At 41.0% G+C, this 23351-nt stretch overlaps 1 protein-coding gene across 3 annotated transcripts in view; it reads left to right on the top strand.

Moving 5' to 3' along the window:
• Positions 1 to 2813: 2813 nt before the first annotated feature.
• LOC111140811 (CREB3 regulatory factor) overlaps positions 2814 to 23351 on the top strand; it is a 54094-nt gene continuing 33556 nt past the window's right edge. For 2 of the 3 annotated variants that reach the window (XM_022492999.1, XM_022492998.1), the window contains exons 1-3: positions 2814 to 2873; positions 20711 to 20912; positions 22924 to 23049. In XM_022492999.1, coding sequence (XP_022348707.1) covers positions 20904 to 20912; positions 22924 to 23049 — 135 coding nt within the window. In that variant the 5' untranslated portion in view covers positions 2814 to 2873; positions 20711 to 20903. Of the gene's footprint in view, positions 2874 to 20710; positions 20927 to 22923; positions 23050 to 23351 lie in introns of all 3 variants that reach the window. The other variant, XM_022493000.1, reaches the window with a different exon arrangement.

The following is a 23351-nucleotide window of genomic DNA, read 5'->3' as shown; positions in this document are numbered from 1 at the left end:
TAATGATTGCCTGTGTGGCAGGTATGAAAGGCAGAGGAGAAACAGCAGGGCTAATCTCTGCCCTCTTGAAACTTAGGATCTTTAGAAGTCTTCTAATTCCAAAGTCCATGGTTTTGACATTAACACTATACTACTTCCGTAGATCTGTGCAAAGGAGAGCAACAATTTCTAAGACAGTGACTCCTTTGAGAAAACTGGCATCCTGAGGGAATCTGGCCAAGCATTTCTGTGCTCTAATCCAACTTTCTTCATGCTTACTAAAGTCATTATTTCTGTTCTGTTCTCAGAAGATAAATTCTGTGCCCTTAAGAAGTATAAAGAGCAGGCTGTGGCAACAGACTTGGGTTCTGGGCCCGGCTGGTTCATTTACTAGCTTCCTGACCGGGAGCGAGTAATCCCTATGAGCCTCAATTTCCCCATCTGCAAAAATCGGCATGTTACCATTCAGTGTACCTGTAGGATTAACTAAATGAGATGATGAGCCCACTACATAGTACACGTTCGGTAGTAGAAGGTCGCTGTTGTTAACAGGATTAGGGAGCACAAGGAAACCTCGGGCACATGTGTTATGAAGGTTTGCTAGGCGCTTCTGGTAGCATTCTGTTTGTACAGTAGTGTACAGGTGTTCTTTCTCTTAAAGGTGCACGCAATCTGATCGATCCCAGTGTCTCGGGTTTACGTACGCAATAAATACTAGTTGAATGAACGAATGACTGAAGGCAAGGTCAGTCTCAGCGAATTAAGAGGTTCAGATGTGGAAGACATACATAAAACAGAAAGTTGATGCAATCCCTCTCAAGTCAGTGCCCTGGGTTCCCGTGAGTTTCACTAACTTAGAATGTAAATGCAAATGGACATAAAGGTAAATATAAATGGGTATACGACACTTCGGGCCTCACTGTGCAGTTGTGAGATCAGATTAAATGCTGCATGGGAGAGTTTTTGTAAACGAACCTCCTTTACAAACATGAGTGTGGCTCTGTATCAAAGACGGCCCACGCCCACGCTGCAGTGGCAGGCGCCGAGCCCCCGCTCCGCCCCCTCTTCCTGGTTTTTCCCGGCAATCCGCCCCTCCGGTGTCATGTGACAGGGGTGCCCAGCCGGGACCAGCTCCTGATAGGCCGGATTGCGGAACGCCTCCCGATTGGCCGGAGGCCGGCGGGCCCCCGCCTCCCTCCTCCTCCTCGCCGCGGCCCACGTGAGGGGGGCGAGTCACGCGATTTCCGGGAACCCGTCAGGAAGGACATAAACAAAACAAACCGAGGCAGCATGGAGAGGGGCCGCGGCCCCTGCAGCGGAATCGGACCCAGCCCTTGAGCCGCCCCCACACCCACAGGTGAGCTCTGCTGCTCTCCGCTCGGAGCCTGCAGGGGCCTGGGCTGGGGGACTAGCCGGGCGGGGGGCGGAGGAGGGCCGCTGGCCTACGAGGCAGCAGCACCGGGGCTCTGAGCCGGGCGGGCGCGGGGCAGCCGGGACCAGGGCCGAGTCTGGGGGCGCGCGGGCCTCAGGCTGCCTCCTGCAGGTCACGGGGTCTCCGGTTCCCCTCCCCCACCCCGGGCCCGGGACGGTTATATAAAAGCGCAGCGCGGCTGTAGAGGGGACCCACGGGTGGGCGGCAGGCTAGGCCAGGGGTGGGCAACGCCAGGCGTCTGCCCTGCCAGGCCGCCCGGCCCTTAACTGCTGCCTCTGAGCCTGGGGCCGTGGCTGCCGGCTACCGGCCTGTCAGAGAAGCGAGCGGGTGGGAGGGGCCGGGGAAGGGAGGGGAGGCGAGGCTGGCGGGGGAGGAGAGAGAGGGGCGTGTGAGGAAGGGCCGGGGCCGCGAAGGTTGGAACTGGGCAGGCAGGAGACGAGGAAGCGCTGGCTGGGGGTTGGGGGGGGATCCAGGCAGGGGTGTCTCTGGGGTAGCCGCTCCCCCTTCGCGTCTCCGCCCCAGGGACGGGCGAGAGGGGCCTCCCTCCGGGATTTGTTTATATGTCTTCTCAAAGCAGCTTGAAGCGGCTCGTAGGCGGAGCCCTCAGCGCGGAGTGGCAGGCCTCGCCGTCCAATGGGACCGGCGGATGAAGGCTGCTGCGCCAATGGACGTGAGGGAGGCGGTGCCGCGGGCCCCCCAGTTTCTTAGGCTGTGCCGGGGGTGGGCCGGGTGGGGCGGCCATGTTAGATGGGAGGGGACCGGTGGTGGTGGGTCACTGAGAGGGGAGGAGACAGGGCAAAGGGCGAGGGAGCCGGGCCGGGGGCGTTTCGGGTGTCCGAAGGCGAGTCCAATCGGACCAGGAAGTAGCTCAGGGGAGCCAGACCCCGACCCACCGCTCTCCCCTCCCGAGCAGAGGAGGCAGGGAAGTACCGAGGGCAGTCTAGCCGCCCCTGGGGGTGGTTCCTGGGACTAGATGGAGCTCAATCTCTGGATTCTCCCTCTTTCTCGGCCCTACCCTTCCTGACAAACACGGCCGCCAAACCCTGTAATTGCTCTCCTCTAACCCAAGAAAGCAAACCTTTTTGCTGTTTCTGAGCGGACTCGAGCTTTAAGACTACGTTAAGAAGGTGCTTGGATAGCTAGCGGTCTGAATTTCGGCACAAGGCCTCACATAGAGGCAAACAGTGAGGAGGAAGTTCTGCTTTTCTGGATTTTGCACAGAAAACCGGGACTAGAAAAAGCCGAGAAAGTTAAGAGCTGGGTGGGGTTTCCATTTTTTTCGTCAGGGTACCTTCTTAAGATTGCCCCCGCACTTTCTAGTCCTAGTCCTAGTAGTAATTTGCCCCTCCTGCTTACATAAATTTGTAGCTCACGTGAGTCAAGTTCATAAGAAAACTGAGCCTTGAGAAAATTACTTTGATTTGAAGGTTCTTTAGGACTTTGTCTTGTGAATATCCTGCAGGTGAGGAATAGGATCAAAAACTGACTTATTTCTTTTTAAAAAGCAGAAAATATGGTTTTTATATAAATCTGGTAATCTGTGGTAAACTGGTTGTCACTTCATTGTACTTTTAAATATTTTTTTTCCCCATTTTCTTTTCATCCAAAATAGCTGGGAAAACACCAGAGATGAAGGGGGAAATGGTATGAGTAATTAGAAAATCATTTATTTTACTTGTTTTCTGATCATTTTGGCATCCTGTCAACCTTATTAAATGCTTGATTTATGTTAGCATAACCTTACAACCTGTGACTGCGCTGGTATTGTCAAGGGTACCAGGCTCTTTTATTGATGCACTTCTGTTAAGCACGTCGGGTATCCTGCAGAGGCCATTCAGGAGTTGACTGTATTCAGGAATTTGCATTATCTCCTATTTTGTTAACCAGAGGAAAAATAATAATTGGTAAATAAATGATTTGTCGATTTCTGTATTGTTTTGACGTGCTTGAGTCAGTTCTGTTAAGAATGATATGTAAAAATATAATCCCTGATTTTTTAATAGACTTCAGTTCTTAAATATAACTGTTACAGCAAATAAAAGTATTAGTTTATTATTTATTGATTTTTCTTAAGAATGGCAAAGAGAGAGGCGCCTGGCTAGGTAGTGGGATATGCCGCTCTTGATCTCCGGTTGTGAGTTCAAGCACCACATTGGGTCTACCGCTTACTTTAAAGAATAAAGTAAGAATGGCAAAGAGAGCCGACGTGAGTTACTTGGGTATAATTCTTTTATATGACCTATATCAGCTTTGAAATTTTTAGGCTAGTAAGCATAGAAGAGACTAAATACATCCAGGAGGAGAGATTTTGGATGTTCCACTTACCATCCCTTCTCTGTCTGGACAAGTGAAAACAGACCCTTAGAAAGACTGTGTCCTACTTGGTTTACTAGTTCACTCTGTGTGGGTTCTTGGATGCCAGTTTAAAGACTGAGAGAATAACTTGTATGGTTCCCTGATGGTGGTTAACAATACAAGTGACCGTGAAAGTACAATGAGTTTGTATGTTTATTATTGTAGCACAGTTTTTAAAAGGGTTAAACTAAATCCACTGTTTGCTTTTAAATATAGTTTGTAGTCAGGATTGACAATTTTATGACTTGGAATTAATCAGCGGGGTTTGTTTCCGTGTGGGTGTTGACTTGGATGTTTGAGAGAAAAATTCTCTTTCATTGTATTCAGTAGTTCATCTAACAGGCTAGATAAACTCTTAAGCTAGATATAATTTGTCTGGTTGTTAGTCTGATGATTCTAAGATAGGGGTCGACAAGACTTTTTCTGTTCACGGTCAGATAGTAAATATTTAGGCTTGTGGGCCATGTAGTCTCTCTCAGCTCTGCAAATTGTAGCATGAAAACAACCATAGATAATATGTTTGGGGCTGTATTCTAATAAAATTTATTTACAAGAACTGGCTGTGGTTGAAGGTTGTAGTTTGTTTATCAACCCCTGTCCTAAGACATCAGTCACTGGGTTTTAATTACTTAGATGTAAAGATACTGCACAATATATAAACATGCACTTCAGCTAATAATTTGAGCACTTGCAGAATATACATTATCTCTGGCCCTGAAGAATTTTTAGAATAAAAGCACAAGGCAGCACTGTAGTCTGTATTTTTATTTCATTTGCGAATAGATGTTTTCCTGAAAAAAACACTTTATTTTTTTAGTTTTTTAAAGTAGGCTCCACGTTCAGTGGGGAGATCGAGAGTCAGATGCTTAACCCACTGAGCCACCCAGGTGCCCCTGAAAAAAACATTTTAAAGCAAATGTTGGAATGTTAAGTCCTTTTTATCTTAGAGATGCATTCTCATTGAAAAGTTTTTTGCTTTTTAAGATTATGATACCTAAGAACCTTAATATAGTAAAGGGTATAGTCTCATTGAGGTCTTAAAGTGGCATTTAGTGTATCATTCCTAACAAAACTGTTCACAGCTGTTTGAAGAGATGTTAGTCAAGTGAGTAAATACTTAACTCTCTGAGTTCTTTGATACATCATGCAGTTAATTTGGACGCCATACCCATGGTGCCGCTGCCTGAGATTTTGTAGAGTTACCTAAATAGGGTAGGATACTTTTTCAGACAAGATCCCAAAAGATACAGGTTGCTACCCCTCCCTTTCCTTGGAAAATGTGAAGTAGAGCTAAGTGTCCACTGAAGTGGAGATGCTAAAACCCTAAAAATATCACATAGACAAATACTTAATTTTTTCATGGGTAGCTTTTTGCTTTGTTTCTGTGTAGTATTTCTCCAGTTTTGTTGACTCGAACTGGGTTTTAAGCGCAATCGTGACAGTTGAGAAAGGAGAATATATTGACCTCTTAAAATGGAAAAGCATCATGTGGCCTGTAATTGTGTTTCTAGTTCTAGTTAGCCTACTATTTGGCTGGGTGACTGTGGGTAATTCAGTTTATTAATTTGTAATGGGAGAGATTAATGATGTTTTCTATCTCAGTGGGATACTGGGAAATTGTCAGTTATTGTATTCTCAACCTCTTGTAGTTTGACTATGCCAATATTTCTGGCTGATTAGAACCACCTCTCAAATCTCTATTCAGTTTTTGTTTTCATAGTTTAATGACCTCTCAGTTTACCTTTATTAGCACTTGTTCCACAGTACAGTATTTACCCATTTATGTTACCTGCCTGGTGAGCAACTTGAGCTCAGAGTCTGCCTCTTTATTTTTATATCCCCAGTGCCTCACTCTGTGCCTGACACCTTTTAGTGTTTCTGAACTTCCTAAATAAATGAGTGCATTGCTAAAAACTCCTTATCTGGAAGGTAGTAAGTCAGTCTACTATTAGTAGAGATGTTGGACTTAGTTGGAAGGGAGGAATTAATCACCATCTGCTGAAACAAAAAGCCTTCATTTAAAAATTGACCCTTTTCTTTTGAGAAAGTTTATGGAAAAGCTATTTTGATGATGTTTAAAAATCCCTTGAATTCTTTTGTTAATTTTTTTCAGATACATTCTATTATTTAGACTTGTTGAATATTCCTTCTAAGCATGACCCCCCCACACACAACCTGTGCTTTTTCTTTAGATTTGTCATTAGCTCTTGGCACACTTGGATCTCTGGGTGTTTAGCAAATATGATTGAAACCTCTTATTTATTAGAGTTTGTGACAATTATTTGTCTGTATAGCAGTGTTTGTCATCTTGGGGAAATACTGTAAAATCATTCTTGTTAATAAGTCTGATTCAGCCCAGGGAGGGGTGACATGGAGAGGGCTAGTCATGGAGAGCGTTTCTTGCAGGGGACTGCAGTGGGATTTGGTGACTGCAGTGGGACTTGGTGACTACAGTACTATCCCATTGTGTTGCTGGCCAAGGCTTATGTGCTTTTTCACCAGTTCATGACCTTTCTCCCAAAATCTATATTGAAACTCTCCTCCCCAAACAACTTTTTAAATCACCTATCTTCCCACTAATTCCCAGCAACTCTATTTTCATCCTGCTGTTCTGGCCTTTTAACACCAAACCTACTTTTACATCTTTTGTTACAAAGTCATGTTTTACGTACTTATCTTTGGGTATTGTTGATGTTGGCAGTTTCCCATGAAAGCACTATGAGCTTGCTGATTTTGTGTCCTCCAGTTTTCTTCAGATTCTTCTTGCACATTTATTTTCTTTAGTATATAATGTTCTGCCTTTGAGAGTTTAAGGTGCTTTTGTTTTTATTTTAGAGAGGAATTTTCTTCTCTGACTGCTACATACTATTCCTGATGCAGTTTGCCTTCTCTGTTATATTTTTGCCATTCAGTAGAAATTTAAAGCATTTTAAAAATAAAACTTTAAGGAAAGGTCCTTGATGGTATGGGGAGAAACTAGGGGTAGGATGCCTGTATTCTTGTTCAAAAGATTCAATATAGAATTCCTTTAAACAGCAAGGCTTCTAGCTTCCTACTTGTGTTGTATAAGATGTAAAAATTTCTTGCTTATAAAAGGACTTTACGGTTTTGTGAAATGCTTCTTAGTAAGGGTTTTCATCCTTACTGGTGAATCCTTTACTAGAATTGCCTGTAGACTACTAGAGGAAACAAGACCTTACATTTTAACATTAGGTTAATTTTTAGAACAACATGTTCTGAAAATACGGAGAGGAACTACTAACTCTGCCTTAGAAAGTTGTTGGAAAGTTGTGGAGAAGCTTCGCGAAAAGGTTCATTTAAACTCGGTTTTGAAGACCAGTGAAGGAAGCATTCTAGTCTAGTCAAGGAGGTATAAAAGGTATATGCGGGGCACCTGGCTGGTGCAGTCGGAGCATGTGACTCTCGATCTCAGGGTCATGAGTTTGAGCCCCACATTGGGCATAGAGCCTACTTAAAAAATAAAAGATGTATGTGATGTGTGGGGTGGGCTTGGATATGAGAAGGCTTCACCTAGGACAGGGCCATGGAGAGGGGATAGATGGAAGAGGAGGAGAAAACTACTTGGTGAGACTTAGGAGGAAAGGGCTTTTTTGTTTTCCTCTTGTTCTCTATTTCTCGTAGGTCTGCTCAACACTGTCAAGTCCCTGGTTCCTTTACTCTGTGGGTTTGACTTCGATTAGATGGTCTCTTTCCCCATAGTTTTTGGTTTTTCTTTTAGTCCTTCATCAAGGTCTGACACACCTCTCTTCTCTCTTGTAATCTGTCAATACCAAGATACCTATTAATTCTGATGTAATGTGTCCCTGACCTTTATTTTACTACCTTGCTTCCATCCCTTCCGATATTCCCTTTGGGTTTCTTTCCCCCCTTTTTTTGACTCTTACTTTTTTCATTATTTTTTAAGATTTTATTTATTATTTGTCAGAGAGAGAGAGAGCATGCACAAGCAAGGAGAGCAGGAGGCAGAGGGAGAAGCAGGCTCCCCACTGAATAAGAAGCCTGATGAGGGACTCGAACCTAGGACCCCAGGATCATGACCTGAGCCGAAGGCAAATGCCTAACCAACTGAGCCACCCAGGCCTCCCTTGACTCTTACTTTTCCTCTTCATTTTGCTTCATTTAAAAATAAAAACATTAGGGGACACCTGGGTGGCTCAGTGGGTTAAAGCCTCTGCCTTTGGCTCAGGTCATGATCCCAGGGTCCTGGGAACGAGCCCCACATCGGGCTCTCTGCTCAGCAGGGAGCTTGCTTCCTCCTCTCTCACTCTCTGCCTGCCTCTCTGCCCACTTGTGATCTCTGTCAAATAAATAAATAAAATCTTAAAAAAAAATAAAAAATAAAAAATAAAAACATTATTTAACACTATCTGCTTCTTTGCATTTGAACAGCAACATATGTCTGAGTTGATTCCCTTTTGGGAAATCTTGTGAGATCAACTTGGTTTTGATACCTTTCCAAGTACTAATTATCCATCTATGTGAATTTCCTTTTATGAAGCATTTTCCTTTGTATTCAGAGATGCCATTTCTCATAGGCTACAGTGCAGAATATGACCACTTATATGCTGTGTTTTCCACTTCTTAATACACCTTTAAATTGTTCTACAATAAGACTCAATTCAAAGCTTACATTTTCCTGAAACTTTCCCAAACTTACCAGGTAGAGATGGTAGTACTTTATAGTGTTTTCTAAACACCTCAGCTTTACTGAGGTGTAACTGACTTAAATGAAAATTTACCTAACTTTTTAGTTTTGAAAAATCTATGCAGTCATCTGACTACCTCTACAGTCATGATATGGAACATTCCCATCACCGCAAAAAGTTCCCTCATTGACCCTGCTTCACCCCTTGCCCCAGTTACTGATTTACTTCCTATTACTGTACATTTGTCTTCTGAAATTTCATTTAAATGCAGTCATAGAATGTTTTGTCTTTTGAGTCTGATTACTTTTTAATGTTAATAATGTTTTTGAGATTTCATGTCATTTCGAGTATCATTTGGGTACTTGTTATTGCATGGATCCCAAAATCCGTCCATCCATTTTGGGTTTGCTTCCAGATTTTAGGCCATTGTGAATAAAGCTATTTCGAACCTTCATGTACAGGTCTTTTAAATACTTCTCTTACCGTTAACTGTCTTTTATTTGGAGGTCCAGTGAAAGTCCTGAAGTTAACTGTGTTCACGAACAGGCTTTTTGCTGGTGCTGTGGTTTTAACAGTACCTCATCCATAAGCTTAGACACCTGTCGGCTTAGGTCCTCATCTGTGAAATGGAACTGGGTAGAGAATGGAGCAAGCTGGGGAGCACAGGCCAGTTTAAAGGGATAATTTGTTTCAGTTCAAGTGATCTTGCTGGGAATATGTACCCAATGATTTTTTTTTTCTCCAAGAGCGTGGCATTTGTTAACAGGACTCAGAAATCTTATATGAAATTTCCAATTTAAATGCTGGCAGTTAAATTTTAATTTTTTAAAAACACCAGTGAATGAGCCCAACAAAACCCATATGTAGGCATTGATTTGTGGCTGTAGTCCAGTTTGAGGCTTTTAGTTTAAATCCTCAGTTAACTTTGTATTTCCTTTTAAATTGTATGTAGTCCTGGTAGAGTGATCTTATTGGGACTTTGCTACCTAATGGTTTAGCATAATAACTTGCTGGTTGTCCAGACTCCTAAGTTAAAAAACTAATGAATTACTATAAACGAATTTTATTCTTTCCTCTACTAGGAATGATATAAGAATTCTGAGTGTCTGATGGAGGGTGGGATCAGGTTCTTGTTACTCTTTGTACTTCTCTGATAGGACAGATCATGCATGGTTATGTTTTCCCAGCACTTGGGGTAGTCCGTCTCCTTTGGTTTATTCTGAATCCTGTTGAGACAAGTATAGTATAAACTGTGTATTTGTAAGAATTAGAAACTGTGTAAGGTGTTATGGATATAAAGATAAATTTTGTGTAGGTCCATTTCCTTGGGTTACCCAGCATATCTGGTAAAGCCAGTATAACTAAGTATAAAAAAAAGATAAGCTGTATGTAATTGTTTGAATAATTAGAGCAATAATCTCTCTGAAGAAACCCTTTCCTCTTGTAATTTACTTACCAAGAATTTTTTTTTAAAGATTTTTTTTAAAGTAATTTCTGCACCCAGTTTCGGGCTTGAACTCAGAACCGGAGATCTAGAGTCCCCTGCTCCATGGACTGAACCAGCCAGGCGCCCCTACTTGCCAGTTCTTATTGTGTACAGAGATAACTAGTTTGAAGCTTATGAATTACTTTGTGAATCAAAAGATTTTTTTTGCTGACTAAACCAGCATAATTGACGTTGACCCTCATGAAGCCAAGGCAGGGATGTTAAATGACCTGTGTTGCCTGCAGATCCCTTACTTACCCTAGTTCCAAGCAGTTGGGTTTTTGTGATAATTAAGTGTGGAATTTAGACAATCTAGGATTCTGAGTTGAGTTCGGGTTTACACTTTCAGTAGCTGCAACACTCCAGGAACATCTTATATAACAAGAAAGGAATCTTAGGATAAAAAATAACCACGATTTATTGAGTATCTGTTTTGTGTCAGGGCACATATTATTGTGAATCACAAAATCCCTGTAAAGTAAGACAGGGAATTCTTGTATTTACAAATAAAAGAAGGCAAGTAAGAATCTGGAATAAAATTCCAAATACTCATAAAGCGGAACCTTTTATCTCGAATCTAGAGTTTGCTTCTCACAGAGCAAGCCTGTAGGAGTAGTAGAGCCAAAGAGGCAGCCAACCTTTCTCAGTGTTGAAATAAATGATTGCAAAACTGTATTCACAACCTCTTTGTAGCCTTATGCCAAAACCTCTGTACCAGCTGTTGTATAGCCCAGTGCCAGTGGTGTAGCCCATTTCGCATAATAGGAAGGAATTTGAAGAGGATTTCAAAATTGTATATATTCTTGCTACTTTTGAAAAGTGTCAAATCGGGAAAGGAGGGAGGAGACAGAGTTTGAGGAAGAGCCTAGGTTTCTGATCACGGGAGTGCTGAAGTTGTTAGGATATGTCCAGAGTGTCTTGGGGCAGCTCTTCCCCTGGAATCTTGCAGTATGGCTCAAATGTGTTTGCCTGCAGCACTGTCTGTTTCTGTGCTGCTGCCTTTAATCCTGTTCCCTTTTTACATTTTGTAGATTTCTGCTGAACAGCTCAGAAAACTAAATGATTCTTTAAATTTCAGTGTTTAATCTGCATAAAATATTTTGTCTTAATTAAAATGGGGGTGGGGAGAGAAAGAACAGTGTAACCTGTATTAGTCCAGTGCCTGGATTCAGTTGGTTTAAATAAATATTGATCCTACTCCTTCTTCTACCCTCTCCTCACTAGACAAGAATTCTCTCTGGTCTTCAGAATCGACTGAAATTCAAATAATACTTCTCCTGGAAGTGTAAAAGGAAATTCAGGAGTACAATTTTAAGTATTTCTGTTATATGATACTATAGTGGTTCAAGACTCAAAATTAACAAGCTAACTTACTAGATAATTTCAGAGCACATAAAAGATGATAAACATACAGTTGACCTTTGAACAACATGGGGGTTAGGGGGCACCGACCATCCCTCTCCCCCCATGCAGTTGAAACTCTTGTGTATAACTGTTGACGCTCCCAAAACTTAACTACCAATAGCCTGCTGTTAACCAGAAGCCTTATGGAGAACATAAACAGTTAACACATATTTTGTATGTGTATTCTTACAATAAAGTAAGCTGAAGAAAATACGAAGAAAATCGTAAGGAAGAGAACATACATATACAGTACTAATACTGTACTTATTGAAAAAAATCACGTACAAGTGGACCCACACTATTCAAACCTGTTATCCAAGGGTCAGCTGTATATAAATGACTGACTGACTTGCAGTGTTCTCTTTGTATATGCAAAAAGTTGCATGTCTGAAGAACCTATGGTCTTAGGGGATTTTCCATTCATTGTCCGTCAACTCTTGTGTGGATGCCTCTGCTGGGCAAGGCATTGCTTCTGGCGCTAATGAAATAGAGAGGAGATATAATGGTTGTTCTCAAAAGACCTTACAGTCTGGTAGTGGAGACAAGGAATTAGGGAGGAGGAAAAGAAAAACCACTGTGAGCAAAGGGCATGAAAGACCAGAGCCTCACTGTTGGAAATTCTGAGTGGAGGAAAGTGATTTTAAGTACCTCAAGGATTTGGTGAAATTGTGAGATCAACCAAGTATTAGTGCTGTAGAAGAGTAGTGGGAGATGAGATTGGAAAGATAGTTTCATTGTGTCTGAGTATTTTGATTATGCAAGAAATGTTTGGGAGTTTCTTAGAGAAACTCTTATCATGAGTATGGCGCTAATACCAAGTGGTGGTTTAGGGAGAAAATAGAATGGAACATAAGAACTTGAGAGAGAGGGGCTGGCGACAGGAAGATCTGTAGGGCAACTATTAGAATGGTAAATATATAATGGTGAGGCCCAAGTAAAGGGTTGAGAAAATGGGAAGGGCAAAGACGAACAGATGCATGTGTGCTGAGTACAAGGTAAGTTGTCAGTATATCTTTGTTAAAGAGAACTGGCATGATTTAACAAAGAACTGGGGAGGAGAAAGAAAAGAGTCAGTGTTGAGATCAGTGTTCCATGCCTGGATGTCTGAGAATGATGATAGTACTGACAGAATGGAAATGTTTTAAGAGGATGGTGGCATGTTGTGTGTGTCTAAGGTCATGGGATGTGAATGAACATGGGAATACCTGGTTCTCAGATGGCAAGGCTCATGCATTCATGTGTTGAGACTGAAGATGCAGACTTGGGAGCCCTCTGGAGAAAAGTTACTGCAAGTAGAGGTGGTCTCTATAATGATGGGTTTGCACAGAAACATTTGCTGAATGACCTCAGATAAATCTGTTACCCTTGTTGAACTTTTTTAATTAATGTAAAAATGGTTGGACGGAGGGTAGTGGATGACCATGATGCTAATACCCTAACTACTTTACCAAGTTGTTTTATCAAATGACAAGGCATAGCAATGCGTTTGTAGTCTATAAACAGTGATACAAATATAATCTGTGAATATTTTATTGCCAGTGGTAACCAAGTATGGCTGGGGTTAGAAATACATTATTTGGTTCTATCTAAAACTGTCCCATGCTCTCACTCTTGTGCTCTGAACAACTTAATCGACAGATATCAATGCTGCAGAAAAACCGTAATATCTTGTGATTGATAAGTTTTCAGAAATAAAAAGTAGCTCTTCCTGCTCAGCTCTCATTGATCCAGACACCTACTTTAATGATCTTTTTGGTTCCCAAAGGGTTTCTTAAATTAAGATCCCATATATTTCTCTGTAGCCAAAAGGTTAAAGTTCAGCAGAAGCCTTTGGAAAGGAATGGAATAAAACTCTGAGAGGTCTTGTGTCTTCCTACAACAGTGCATTCTAAGGAGAGATATTTTTGAGGTTTAGTATCTTTTCTTAGCTCCTCAGGATTCTTAGTAAAATAATTTTGTTTAATGAAATGTTTGTGGCAAACCTAACTCTCAACCCCCACATTTTTAAAACTCTCTGAGTGTGAGGATAAAAGGGTACTATTGGATTGATCCAGGGATAAAGAGTGTACAAAGCGGTATGATAAAAGGATCATATCTGCTTATAGGGTCACGATGAGTACTGCTTGGCTAGGAAAATGATGTTTTCTCTGAGGGAAAAGATAGGTCTTCTCTCTCTTTAGCCTCCTCTTTTCTTCAAGACCATCAGCAGCAGGGTTTGGAAAATAAATAATGAGCGTCTTTTGCTGGTAATTCCAAACATAAACTATAATCATCTAGTTAGAAGTGTACTTACCTGTTATCTATATTCTGGAGTCCAGAGAACTGCTGTTGAAGGGTAGAAAGTAGGGATTCACCTGAAGGTGTGTTCACAGAATGTATATCACATAATAAAGGGAGAATGTGGTACCCGCCATTTACCCAGTGTGTTTGTTGCATGAGCAGCATATGTTTCCTCTGTGGTTTGGGAATTTGTGGATCTCTGATTTCTGCTGTGCCATGAAGCAGGTAGTGGCTTGATTCAGTAAACATCTGAAGAACTATTTTCAGTAGAACTGTTTTGTTCACTATTTTGCTGCGCCGTTTTCTTTTTTAAAAGATTTTATTTATTTATTTGACAGAGAGACAGATCACAAGTAGGCAGAGAGGCAGGCAGATGGGCGAGGGGGACAGGCTCCCCAATGAGCAGAGAGCCCGATGCAGGGCTCGATCCCAAGATCCTGGGATCATGACCTGAGCTGAAGGCAGAGGCTTTAACCCACTGAGCCACCCAGGCATCCCTACTTGTGTGGTTTTCAAAAGGAGAGGAATTGTTGAGTGGGACAAATGAAGTATGGCAGGATGGATGGAACGTGAGTGCTGGGTCCTGGTTTGAAAAGGAGCTTGGGCAAACTGACAAACTGTCTTTCTTGCTAAACGGGAAACTCACGGGGTATATATATGGGATGTATAAACTTAAATTACCAAGTCAGTGGTCGTTCCTCCTGTCCCTTCCTTTTCTTCCCTTTCTTCATCTTTGCTTGGGGATTAAGCCTCAGGAGAAAGGACTTACTTAAGTTGGGGGTTAAGTAACAGGACAGTTACCACATCTTAGAACTGTGGATCTCGTACAGTTTAAAGACAACAGAGAGAGAACCCAGGAACTCTGCACACATGAAAGAAATGATGAGCATGAACCAACAAAGATTAGGAAAGATCAAAATAAACCATAGTATAGGAATTACATAATGGTATAAATGTGTTGGTATTTCTTCCCTCAAAAATTTTTTAAAATACCTTTCATTGTGAAACAATTTTTTCCATTTAAACCATTTTTAAACGTACAGTCCTGTGTATCTATTTCTAGAACACTTTCCTCATCTTAGACAGAATCCTAGGCAGATTCTAAACAGAAAACTCTGCCCATTAAACAGTAACTCTCCTGGTGTCTGGTAACTGATGTTGTTTCTCACAGGAAAATTTCACTCCTTTTTATGGCCGAATAATGTTCTCTTGCATGAATTATTATATTTTGTTTATCCATTCATCTGTTGATGGGTGCTAGGGTTGTTTCCACCTTCTGAATATTGTGAATAATGTAGCTGTGAATGTGGGTGTGCATGTATCTGTTTGAGTCCCTGCTGATTCTTTTGGGTATGTATGCAGATGTGGAATTGCTGGATGTATAACTTCGTGTGGAACTGCTAAAGATGCCTAGCAGCACCACTTTGCATTCCTACCAGCATTGCACAAGGGTTCCAGTTTTTCCACATCCTCCTCAACATCCTCAATTTGTTACTTTCCATTTTTTGGATAATAACCATCCTAATGGGTGTGTCAAAAAATTTTTTAACATCTACTCTGATAAATGTTGGATGACTCAAAAGTGCTACTTACTATTGTGAGAGCCAGTTCCCTTGAGTTAACCAACTAAATGGGAACAGTGTCCTAAGCCAGTGGCTTATAAAAGGGGAGCTGTAGGGATTTGAGCCATCATATATATAGTATCTGCTTTTTCATAAGACATTTTCATTTATAGTTTATATTTTTCAACCTTTGAAAAATATGTGGACTCTCGGGAATTAGCTGAAACTCTCAGTTTCAGAAGAGGCAAAATTTGGGGGCTCTTGGATGTGTGTAAGCTGCATGGGGCACTCTGGTCAGCTCTTGGGTGTGGCTTTCAAAGTTTGGATTAATGGCTTAAGCAGTCCCAGGGATGAGCTTTTGTAAAAGTCCTTTGGTCTTACCTGTCATCTTACTTCACCTTTTGCCTTGCCTAATGTACATAGTAAGCCTCAGCATATTTTCAGGTGGAGAACCAAAAAATCCAGGGAAGGACCTGGTAGAAAAGGCTATATGAAAGATATTGAGCTGTGGCCATCTTCAAATGATACCATTACTGCTCATAAATCAGTCATTTGCTCCATATTACTTGTAGGGGAGGAAAACTTTTCCTCTCTTCCCTTCTAGGTTCTTTGGCTGGTTTGATATAATTAAATTGACACAAGGCAGATTAACAGGAGAAAAACAAATTATTTTAATTTTATATGTATGGGAGCTCATCAAAATATGAAATTCAAAGAAGTGACCAAAGTAGGCAGCTTTTATACCTTTGAGACAAAGAGGCAATAAATCCGTTAAGAGTTGAAAAGACAAAGATGTTTGGGCTTGGGGTACCAAATTAATGAAGAAATAACAAGGTTTATTTATATAGCCTTCTTTGTCCTGCATTGCCTATCTCTGGCAGTAAGGATGCTTTCTATCTCCCAGATGCAGGGAGGGTACCTCTCACATGGGGAAATTTATTTCTTGGTTTCAGGGTAACAGGAAAGTCAGAGTGTCTTTCTTGCACTAGCTCTTTCTTGAGTAACTTCAATTAAAAATAATATGTGAGGGTGGCATATTGGGGCAGCCTGCTCTGAGCTAGTTTCCTGTTAACAGTATTTTCCTGTGCCTCGGAGCTGTTGTTGAGTTGAATGAGCCCAGGTACAGAAAATCTGTTGACAAATATTTCTGATAGACAACAGTCTTCTCTCCCTTGAAAAACCCACAAAACTGTATTGAGAACTGGTGAATCAGAGCTGTGAAAAAAAGGAATTCATGGGATTCGTGGGTAGCTCATTCCTACTGGGATAGGGTCCCATGTTGGGCTCTCTGCTCAGCAGGGAATCTGCATCTCCCTCTGCCTCTCCTTCTGTGCGGGCTTTCTCTCAAGTAAATAAAAATCTTCGAAAAAAAAAAAAAAAGGAATTCATAACTAGGGAAATTGATTTAGCCTTTCCTTTAGGGTGTTGTGGGGTTTTTTGTTGTTTTTAATAACACTAGTCTTGGGATCTGCTTGAGGGCAGGGTAGAGGATTTTAAGATCAAGTAAGTTTGGGAAATCATATCTGCTCTAGTCACCTATTGGTGATTAATAATGCACATTAGCACCTAGCACCTTAAGGTTTGCAAGAAGCCTTACGTAGAGTCAGTATATCTGTTTTATTTAATGTGGTGTTTTCCAGATCTCTTAACCCTTTTACTGAATAACCATTTAACGTTCCTTAGAACAAATGTTTCTTAGGGTACATATTGGGAAAGTAGACTATTGCTTTTAGTGTACATGACTTTAATATCAAAGTTTTGAATAAAATATGGGTATTCTTGAGCCCAAAGAAGTGTGAAGGCATTCTGAAGAGCCAGTTGTTACACTTTCCTCTTGTTGTTTGGCCATCTAAATATCAGTGTACCTTTGTATTTGGCTCCCTGGTATAGGAGATGATTTGGGAGCAGTGTATCATTATGGAAGATTCTGTGCAGTGGTAATTGCTGTAGAAACCTTTATTCTTTTTTCTTTTCCTTCCACTTTTTTCTTTTCCTTCCACTTTCGTTGTTCATGGTCTTTCACAATGAATGTTTGGAGTGGTACCAGGCATTTTGGAAAATGGGTGCAAAACCTTGGAGATAAAGATAATTGGTTGTGACCTTGGGTCATCAGTTTTAGAGAATTAAAAGACCTTCTACTGCTTGGGGTAGCATTGGCCCTTCACTCATCCTGTTTGCTGCTACCTGAGGGACTGGGAGAAGCAACTAAGGACCTTTAACTATCCCAGGAAGATGTGCTCAACTCTTCACATGGTGGATACCCTCACCTTGGGAATTGGTGTCTATAAAACATTCAGCCTTGCTGCCAATAGCTGTCACAGATGTCGAGTTTCTGAGATGGATGAGCTGTGGAACAAAAAAGCATTGCCAAAATGTACCTATTGATAATCATCACTTTTTATTTTATTGGTACATCCTAATTTAATATCTCATTCAATTCTCATAACATCCCTTTTATAGTTAAAGGAGAATATTTGTGATTCCTCAGTAGGGTGCTAAGACACAAACTTAAATAACTTGCTCAGATTCATAAGCCTGCTTAGTTTTAATTACGGGATCAAAACTGGATTCCAGGTCTCCTGTCAAGTGCTCCAAACAAGTGCTCTTTTTGCTAACTGCATTGACAACCTAGTTTTGAGGTCAAGTGTTTAAATTAAAAAAAATAATAATAAAAGGTTTCTCCTGCTCTGCAAAAGTAGAGTGCTCCTATGAAACCTTTCAAAAGCCGAAATGGCATAAAGTGGAGAAGCACTTACCATTAATTACGTGGAAAATTTTTTGAGCGTTCCCAGGCTCAGGGTATAACCTCTCATAGGATTTTCTGATACCTTAGGATACACCTAGCTAATGCATGCACAAGATAAATTGGTATAAAGCACAGATGTTCATAGACACAGTTCAGACCTGTGGCAGCTTGGTGCTGCGATGCTGGGTGGTTCCTGGGGAAGGAGCTGGGCGGGGCATTTGTTCCTCTGCTTGGGATGTGTTCTGTCTCTTCAAGGGCCCCAAACACAACAAACACTTAACACTATTTTTACCTATTTTCATAAAAACAAAAATCCTCTTTGGATTTCCTTCAGTTAGCAAAAATAGGTACCAGGGTAGGTCTTTGTTAAAGCGAAGTGCTGTAACATGGACTTCAAAAAGTGGGGTCACCTCTATTTGCATTTGTATTTTATGGTTTTATGGCTTAGAAAATTCGATGGCTAGGAAACTAGTATTATTAGTAGTATTGTGTTCTTTTTAGAAATGAGAAAAATGAGGCCTAGAAAGATTGACCTACCCAGTGTTACGTAGTTTGCAAGTGAGAGCTGCGACTGAAACTTAGCTCCTTTTTTGTCCAATGTTTTCCCAGATAAACCAAGCTGTTGGTAGATGGTGTCTTTAGTTGAGGACAATAAGTATTTGTTTAATAGAACTTAATCTTTTTGCGAAGTCTTCAGCCCTGTTGCTTAGTAAAGGTAAACTTAAGATTTTAGAGAGTATTAGACTTTTCTCTCATATCCAGGCTATAGACCAGGATTATACTGACCCACTTCATTGAATGTATCACTTGAATCACACACCTTTTTGGAGTTGAAGTAATAGGTCTAGAAAAGGTAGGTGACTGGGGATGCCTAGATGGCGCAGTCAGTTAAGCATCTGACTCTGGATTTTGGCTGAGGTCATGATCTCAGGGTTGTGAGATCTAGCCCCACATCGCTAAGATTCTCTTTCTTCTTCTCCCTCTGTCCCTCCCCACCCTTAAAGGAAGAAATGAAGGGAGGAAAGGAGGGAGGGAGGAAGGGCAACTGATGTTGTTTCTCACAGGAATCAAGGGAAGAATTAGGACTGAGATTGTATGTCAGCAGTAGGATCAAGGCATGAGGCCACATAAGGAGGAACTGGACCAGAATTGGCCTTTGTCAGGAGCCTAAACTGTAGCATGGGATTGAAATGCATAGTTAATTCTGTTTGTAGGCTCAGCCTGGGCACTTGATGATGTTTCCTAGGCCAGAACAGCAAGGTAGGAATGACAGCCCACCAGAGGGGAGAGCCTAGCAAAGATCCAGGAAATAGAAGTGGTTGTCAATTTACCCATCTAATTATGTGGAACAGTTATTGAATCTCTTGTTGATAGTCTCTTTCTTGTTCTGCAGAGGCCTTTGAAATTGATGTAACACTCTGACCCTCCAGTCCAGATGTATTAGGTATGAAGCAGCTCAGCTTAAATTGGCTCTTTACATCAGTCTATGAAAGGATATTGCAACTAGACTGAATGAGAGCAAGGTGCTGAGTGTAGGTCAGTGGTTCTCAAATTTTAGGGAGAGTCAGAATCACCTAGAGGACTTGTTAAAACACTTAACTGGGAGAAGAGTTTCTGCTTTAGTTGGTCTAGGCTAGAGCTCAAAATTTTGTAGTTGTAACACAATCCAAGTTGTTACTGATTCTGCTGGTCTTGGGATCACACTTTGAGGACCACTGATGTAGAAAAAGATGATAAAGTGGGTATAGCTGTTTAGTCCCCCTTAATTAAGGCCTTCGCAGAGGAGGGAAAGGGAATTAACATTTAAATTTAAGGCTCTACCATAGTCAAGACTCTGTGGAGGTGATTTACAATCATTATTTAATCCTTGAAACCCCTCTGTGGAGTATTTTCCTATTTCCCCCCAACATAAACATGTTAAAAACTTATTGGAATAATTCCTTTTTTAACATTTTTTAAAAGATTTTATTTATTTGTCAGAGAGCAAGAGAGCAAGCGCACAAGCAAGGGGAACAGCGGGCAGAGGGAGAAGCAGGCTCTCCACTGAGCAAGGAGCCTGACCGAGACTTGATCCCAGGACTCTGGGATCATGACCTGAGCCAAAGCAGACGCTTAACTGACTGAGCCACCCAGGCACCATTGTTGATTTTTATGTATTCATTACTCTTTTTCTTTTTTTTTTTTTTTAAAGGATTTATTTATTTGTCAGAGAGACAGAGAGAGTACAAGCAGGCAGAGTGGCAGGCAGAAGCAGAGGGAGAAGCAGGGTCCCCATGGAGCAAGGAGCCCAATGTGGGACTCAGTCCCAGGATGCTGGGATCATGACCTGAGCGGGAAGGCAGCCTCTTAACTGACTGAGCCACCCAGGTGTCCCTCTTGTAGATATATAACAGATTTAAAATGTGGGTTAATTTTGCAGGAATGATTATGCAATACATGGAATTAAATATTGAGAATACTTTCTCATGCAGAACATAAAGTGAAGGGGAGCTTTACTTTAACATTAAATACATCTTTCAGATCACAGGAAAAGATAGACCTCAGTTAATTTTGTCAGGGTGTTTTTTTTTTTTTTTTTCTCTTTTAATGTTGCCAATTGGTTATTGACCTATCCTTTTTTAGAAACAGAGAGAGGAATGGTGAATTTCAGAATAGTTGCTACTAAGAAATGACCAAATTCTTGAGATTGCAACCATTAAGCCTTACTCTTCTAAAGTGTTCTTTGTTAATGTCATTTTTGAAAGGTCAGCTTGTTTTTAATGGTGCTCAGTGAAGTTACTTTGTGTTGTTGTTTGACAGATTCACACAGAAATACTAAAACATAAATAAAAAGCACTGATCCAAACGTTTGAATTGAAGGCATTCTGGGAAAACCTGCCTTTTATTGTGAAAATCGTCTTTGATCTTGAAATTAAAAGTAAAGCTGGAAAAGAATTTACAAACGAGGAAAAAACAAAGTTTGGGATCGGACTCACAGGATCTGGGCTTGGAAATGCCTCAGGTAAATCATACAGAGTAGGTGCAAAGTTTTATATTTTCCCACTGCAGAAAGTCCATACTATTGGTTCTGTAAGTTCTCTGAATCTTAACACAGCTTGACAAACTCCCTTTTTAAGACATTTTATTTCTGATCTCAGCTAGTTTTGAATACATGTCCATCCTTCCATTGCTTCTGTTTCCTCCTTTGCTACACTTTGAAATGTAATGAGCTTGACGTGGGGAAATGTGGTGAATGAAAATTTGGTTAGAAGTGGGGGCCAGATCTGCTGGCTTTAAGGAGGCTCACCCAACTCCCCTGAAAATTAATCTGCCACAGAAAGCCCACTTCCATCTCCTTGTCTGCTTCCTGTTTCCCAGTTATTCCTTTATTCCTTTCCATTTATGCCTTTTGAATTTAAAAGTAGTTAGGAAATGGTGAGAGATTTCAACCTTTCTCTTTCATATATACACATATACTCCCCATACGTATATATACTTTTCAGAAAAGGTTACTGAGAATGATTAGATCTATTTATATTGTGGTAACTACTTTGAATTGATCAGTCCTGGTTTGAGGCAATCTCTGAAGTAAAAAAAGAAGCCCTGTTTTTCCCCACTGCACATCCAGACTTCTTCCTGTCCTCCTCCAATGGTTAGCTCTTACCCTCTTCCCTCTTTGGGTTCAGTGCTGAGGAGAAACGCAGAAATAAGGAGAGGGCAAGGACTCTTAGGTGGCTTCATGTAGGGCCAGGCAGAATTATGCCTTGAGCACAGAAAATAAGCACCTTGCTGGGATTATCCAGTGGCTCAGAGGCAGGCAGCAGAGGCAAAGAAAGGGGATTTGCTAGTTGATATTAAGAAGACCAGCGGCCTAGCTCCACCCCAATCTCCTGGCCAAGTGGATTACACATACTGATTGGGAGTTCTTTCCCATTTAGAGTTTAGTTTGGTGCTTGCGGACTACTTGAAGTTAGAGCTATAACACACTTACTTTGAGCTTGCAGCCTGGTAGGGTTGGGGAAAATTAGAGAAAGAAAAGACTGGATTGGGAAGTACCAGTGAAGAAAAACATGATGGGAGAGTATGTAAGAAGGCCAGTTTGTGGTAGGTAGAAGGTATATGAATAGAGAAATGTAAGCAAATAGATTAATAGAATCTTTTAAGTTTTAGCAAAAATTTGCAGATTAAGAACAAAAAGGCAAAGAGGGAATTTTTATTCTTTCACATCCTCTTCCTTCATCGAAGTTAGATTCCAGAGTGAGGCCTTTCACTTGTTTGGGCTGCTTTATGAGTGTGGGCCCTGACTTCCTTCTGGAGTGATTTGTATAGATGTTGAAATGGAAAAGTGGGTTGGAGAGAAAAGAAGGAGCATCATCTCTTGGTGCCAAGTCTTTTTCCCCTTATTTATTAAAGAATGACTTGTACCCTTTTCTGGGATCAGGATTAAGGCTGCTGAGCTCATGCCCAAGTTTCTGGTCTCACCAGTAAGATTTTGGGATATTTGGCTGATCCTGTATCTTCATCATCACATTCCAGGAGGCATTGGTTGCACTAAAGGTGCCCAAATTGTCTTTCAGATTGTTTGTGGAAATAAGACACTGGAGTCACTTAGGAGTACAGAATGAGACCAACCTGCTATTTCTGCAGACCCCAGGAAATAGGAGGGAGTGCTCAATATTGGGAAGATAGAAGAGGAAGTGTTGTTACAGATGGGTTTGAAGAAATGTTATATAGCCGAATAAAAGTACTCATTAGGTAGTGAATGCTGATTCTAGTGGCTGAATAAGCTTTAGTTTTTAGAAGTTAGGTATTAGTAACAGTTGCTACTCTTTTTCTATTTTTAGTGCATCTTCATTATTTTCCTAATTTAAGTTCACAATGTAAAGCTAGTTAAATTTCTCAAATGTGCTAAAGAGTAGAAAATATACAGAATTGTTGTAAAACTAAGAAGTTAGTAGGTGTCGGAGTTATGTGTAATAAATTGGTCTTGGAGTAGTCTTTAACTTTCTAAAGTTAAAATCATTCTGTTGTAGCCTAGTGTAAGCGGAATGGATCCGCCTTTTGGGGATGCCTTTCGAAGCCACACCTTTTCAGAGCAGACTCTGATGAGCACAGATCTCTTAGCAAACAGTTCAGATCCAGATTTCATGTATGAACTGGTAAGTAACATTTTCTTGGATTCTGCTTTAAGTTATTTGGGGTAAAAATATTGTGGTGTAGTTTTTTTTTTTTTTTTTATTTATAAATGCCTGAAAAGAAAAAAGGATATCAAGTTTGATTTTTTGACTGTCAGTCTAGTAATTTTAGAAGGCTTTATGAACCCATTGAAAAATAGTAAGAGCAGGGGAGGTGGGTGAGGGGATGGGTGAAACAGGTGAAGGGGATTAAGAGTACACTTACCATGATAAGCACTGAGTAATGTGTAGAATTGTTGGATCACTATATTGTACACCTGAAACTA

The sequence above is a fragment of the Enhydra lutris genome, unplaced genomic scaffold, assembly GCF_002288905.1.
Source record: "Enhydra lutris kenyoni isolate GAN:26980312 unplaced genomic scaffold, ASM228890v2 scaffoldscaffold5, whole genome shotgun sequence".
NCBI classification, from domain to species: domain Eukaryota; kingdom Metazoa; phylum Chordata; class Mammalia; order Carnivora; family Mustelidae; genus Enhydra; species Enhydra lutris.
The sequence above is the reverse complement of the archived record's forward strand: the minus strand, read 5'-3'. Positions and strand labels throughout refer to the sequence as shown.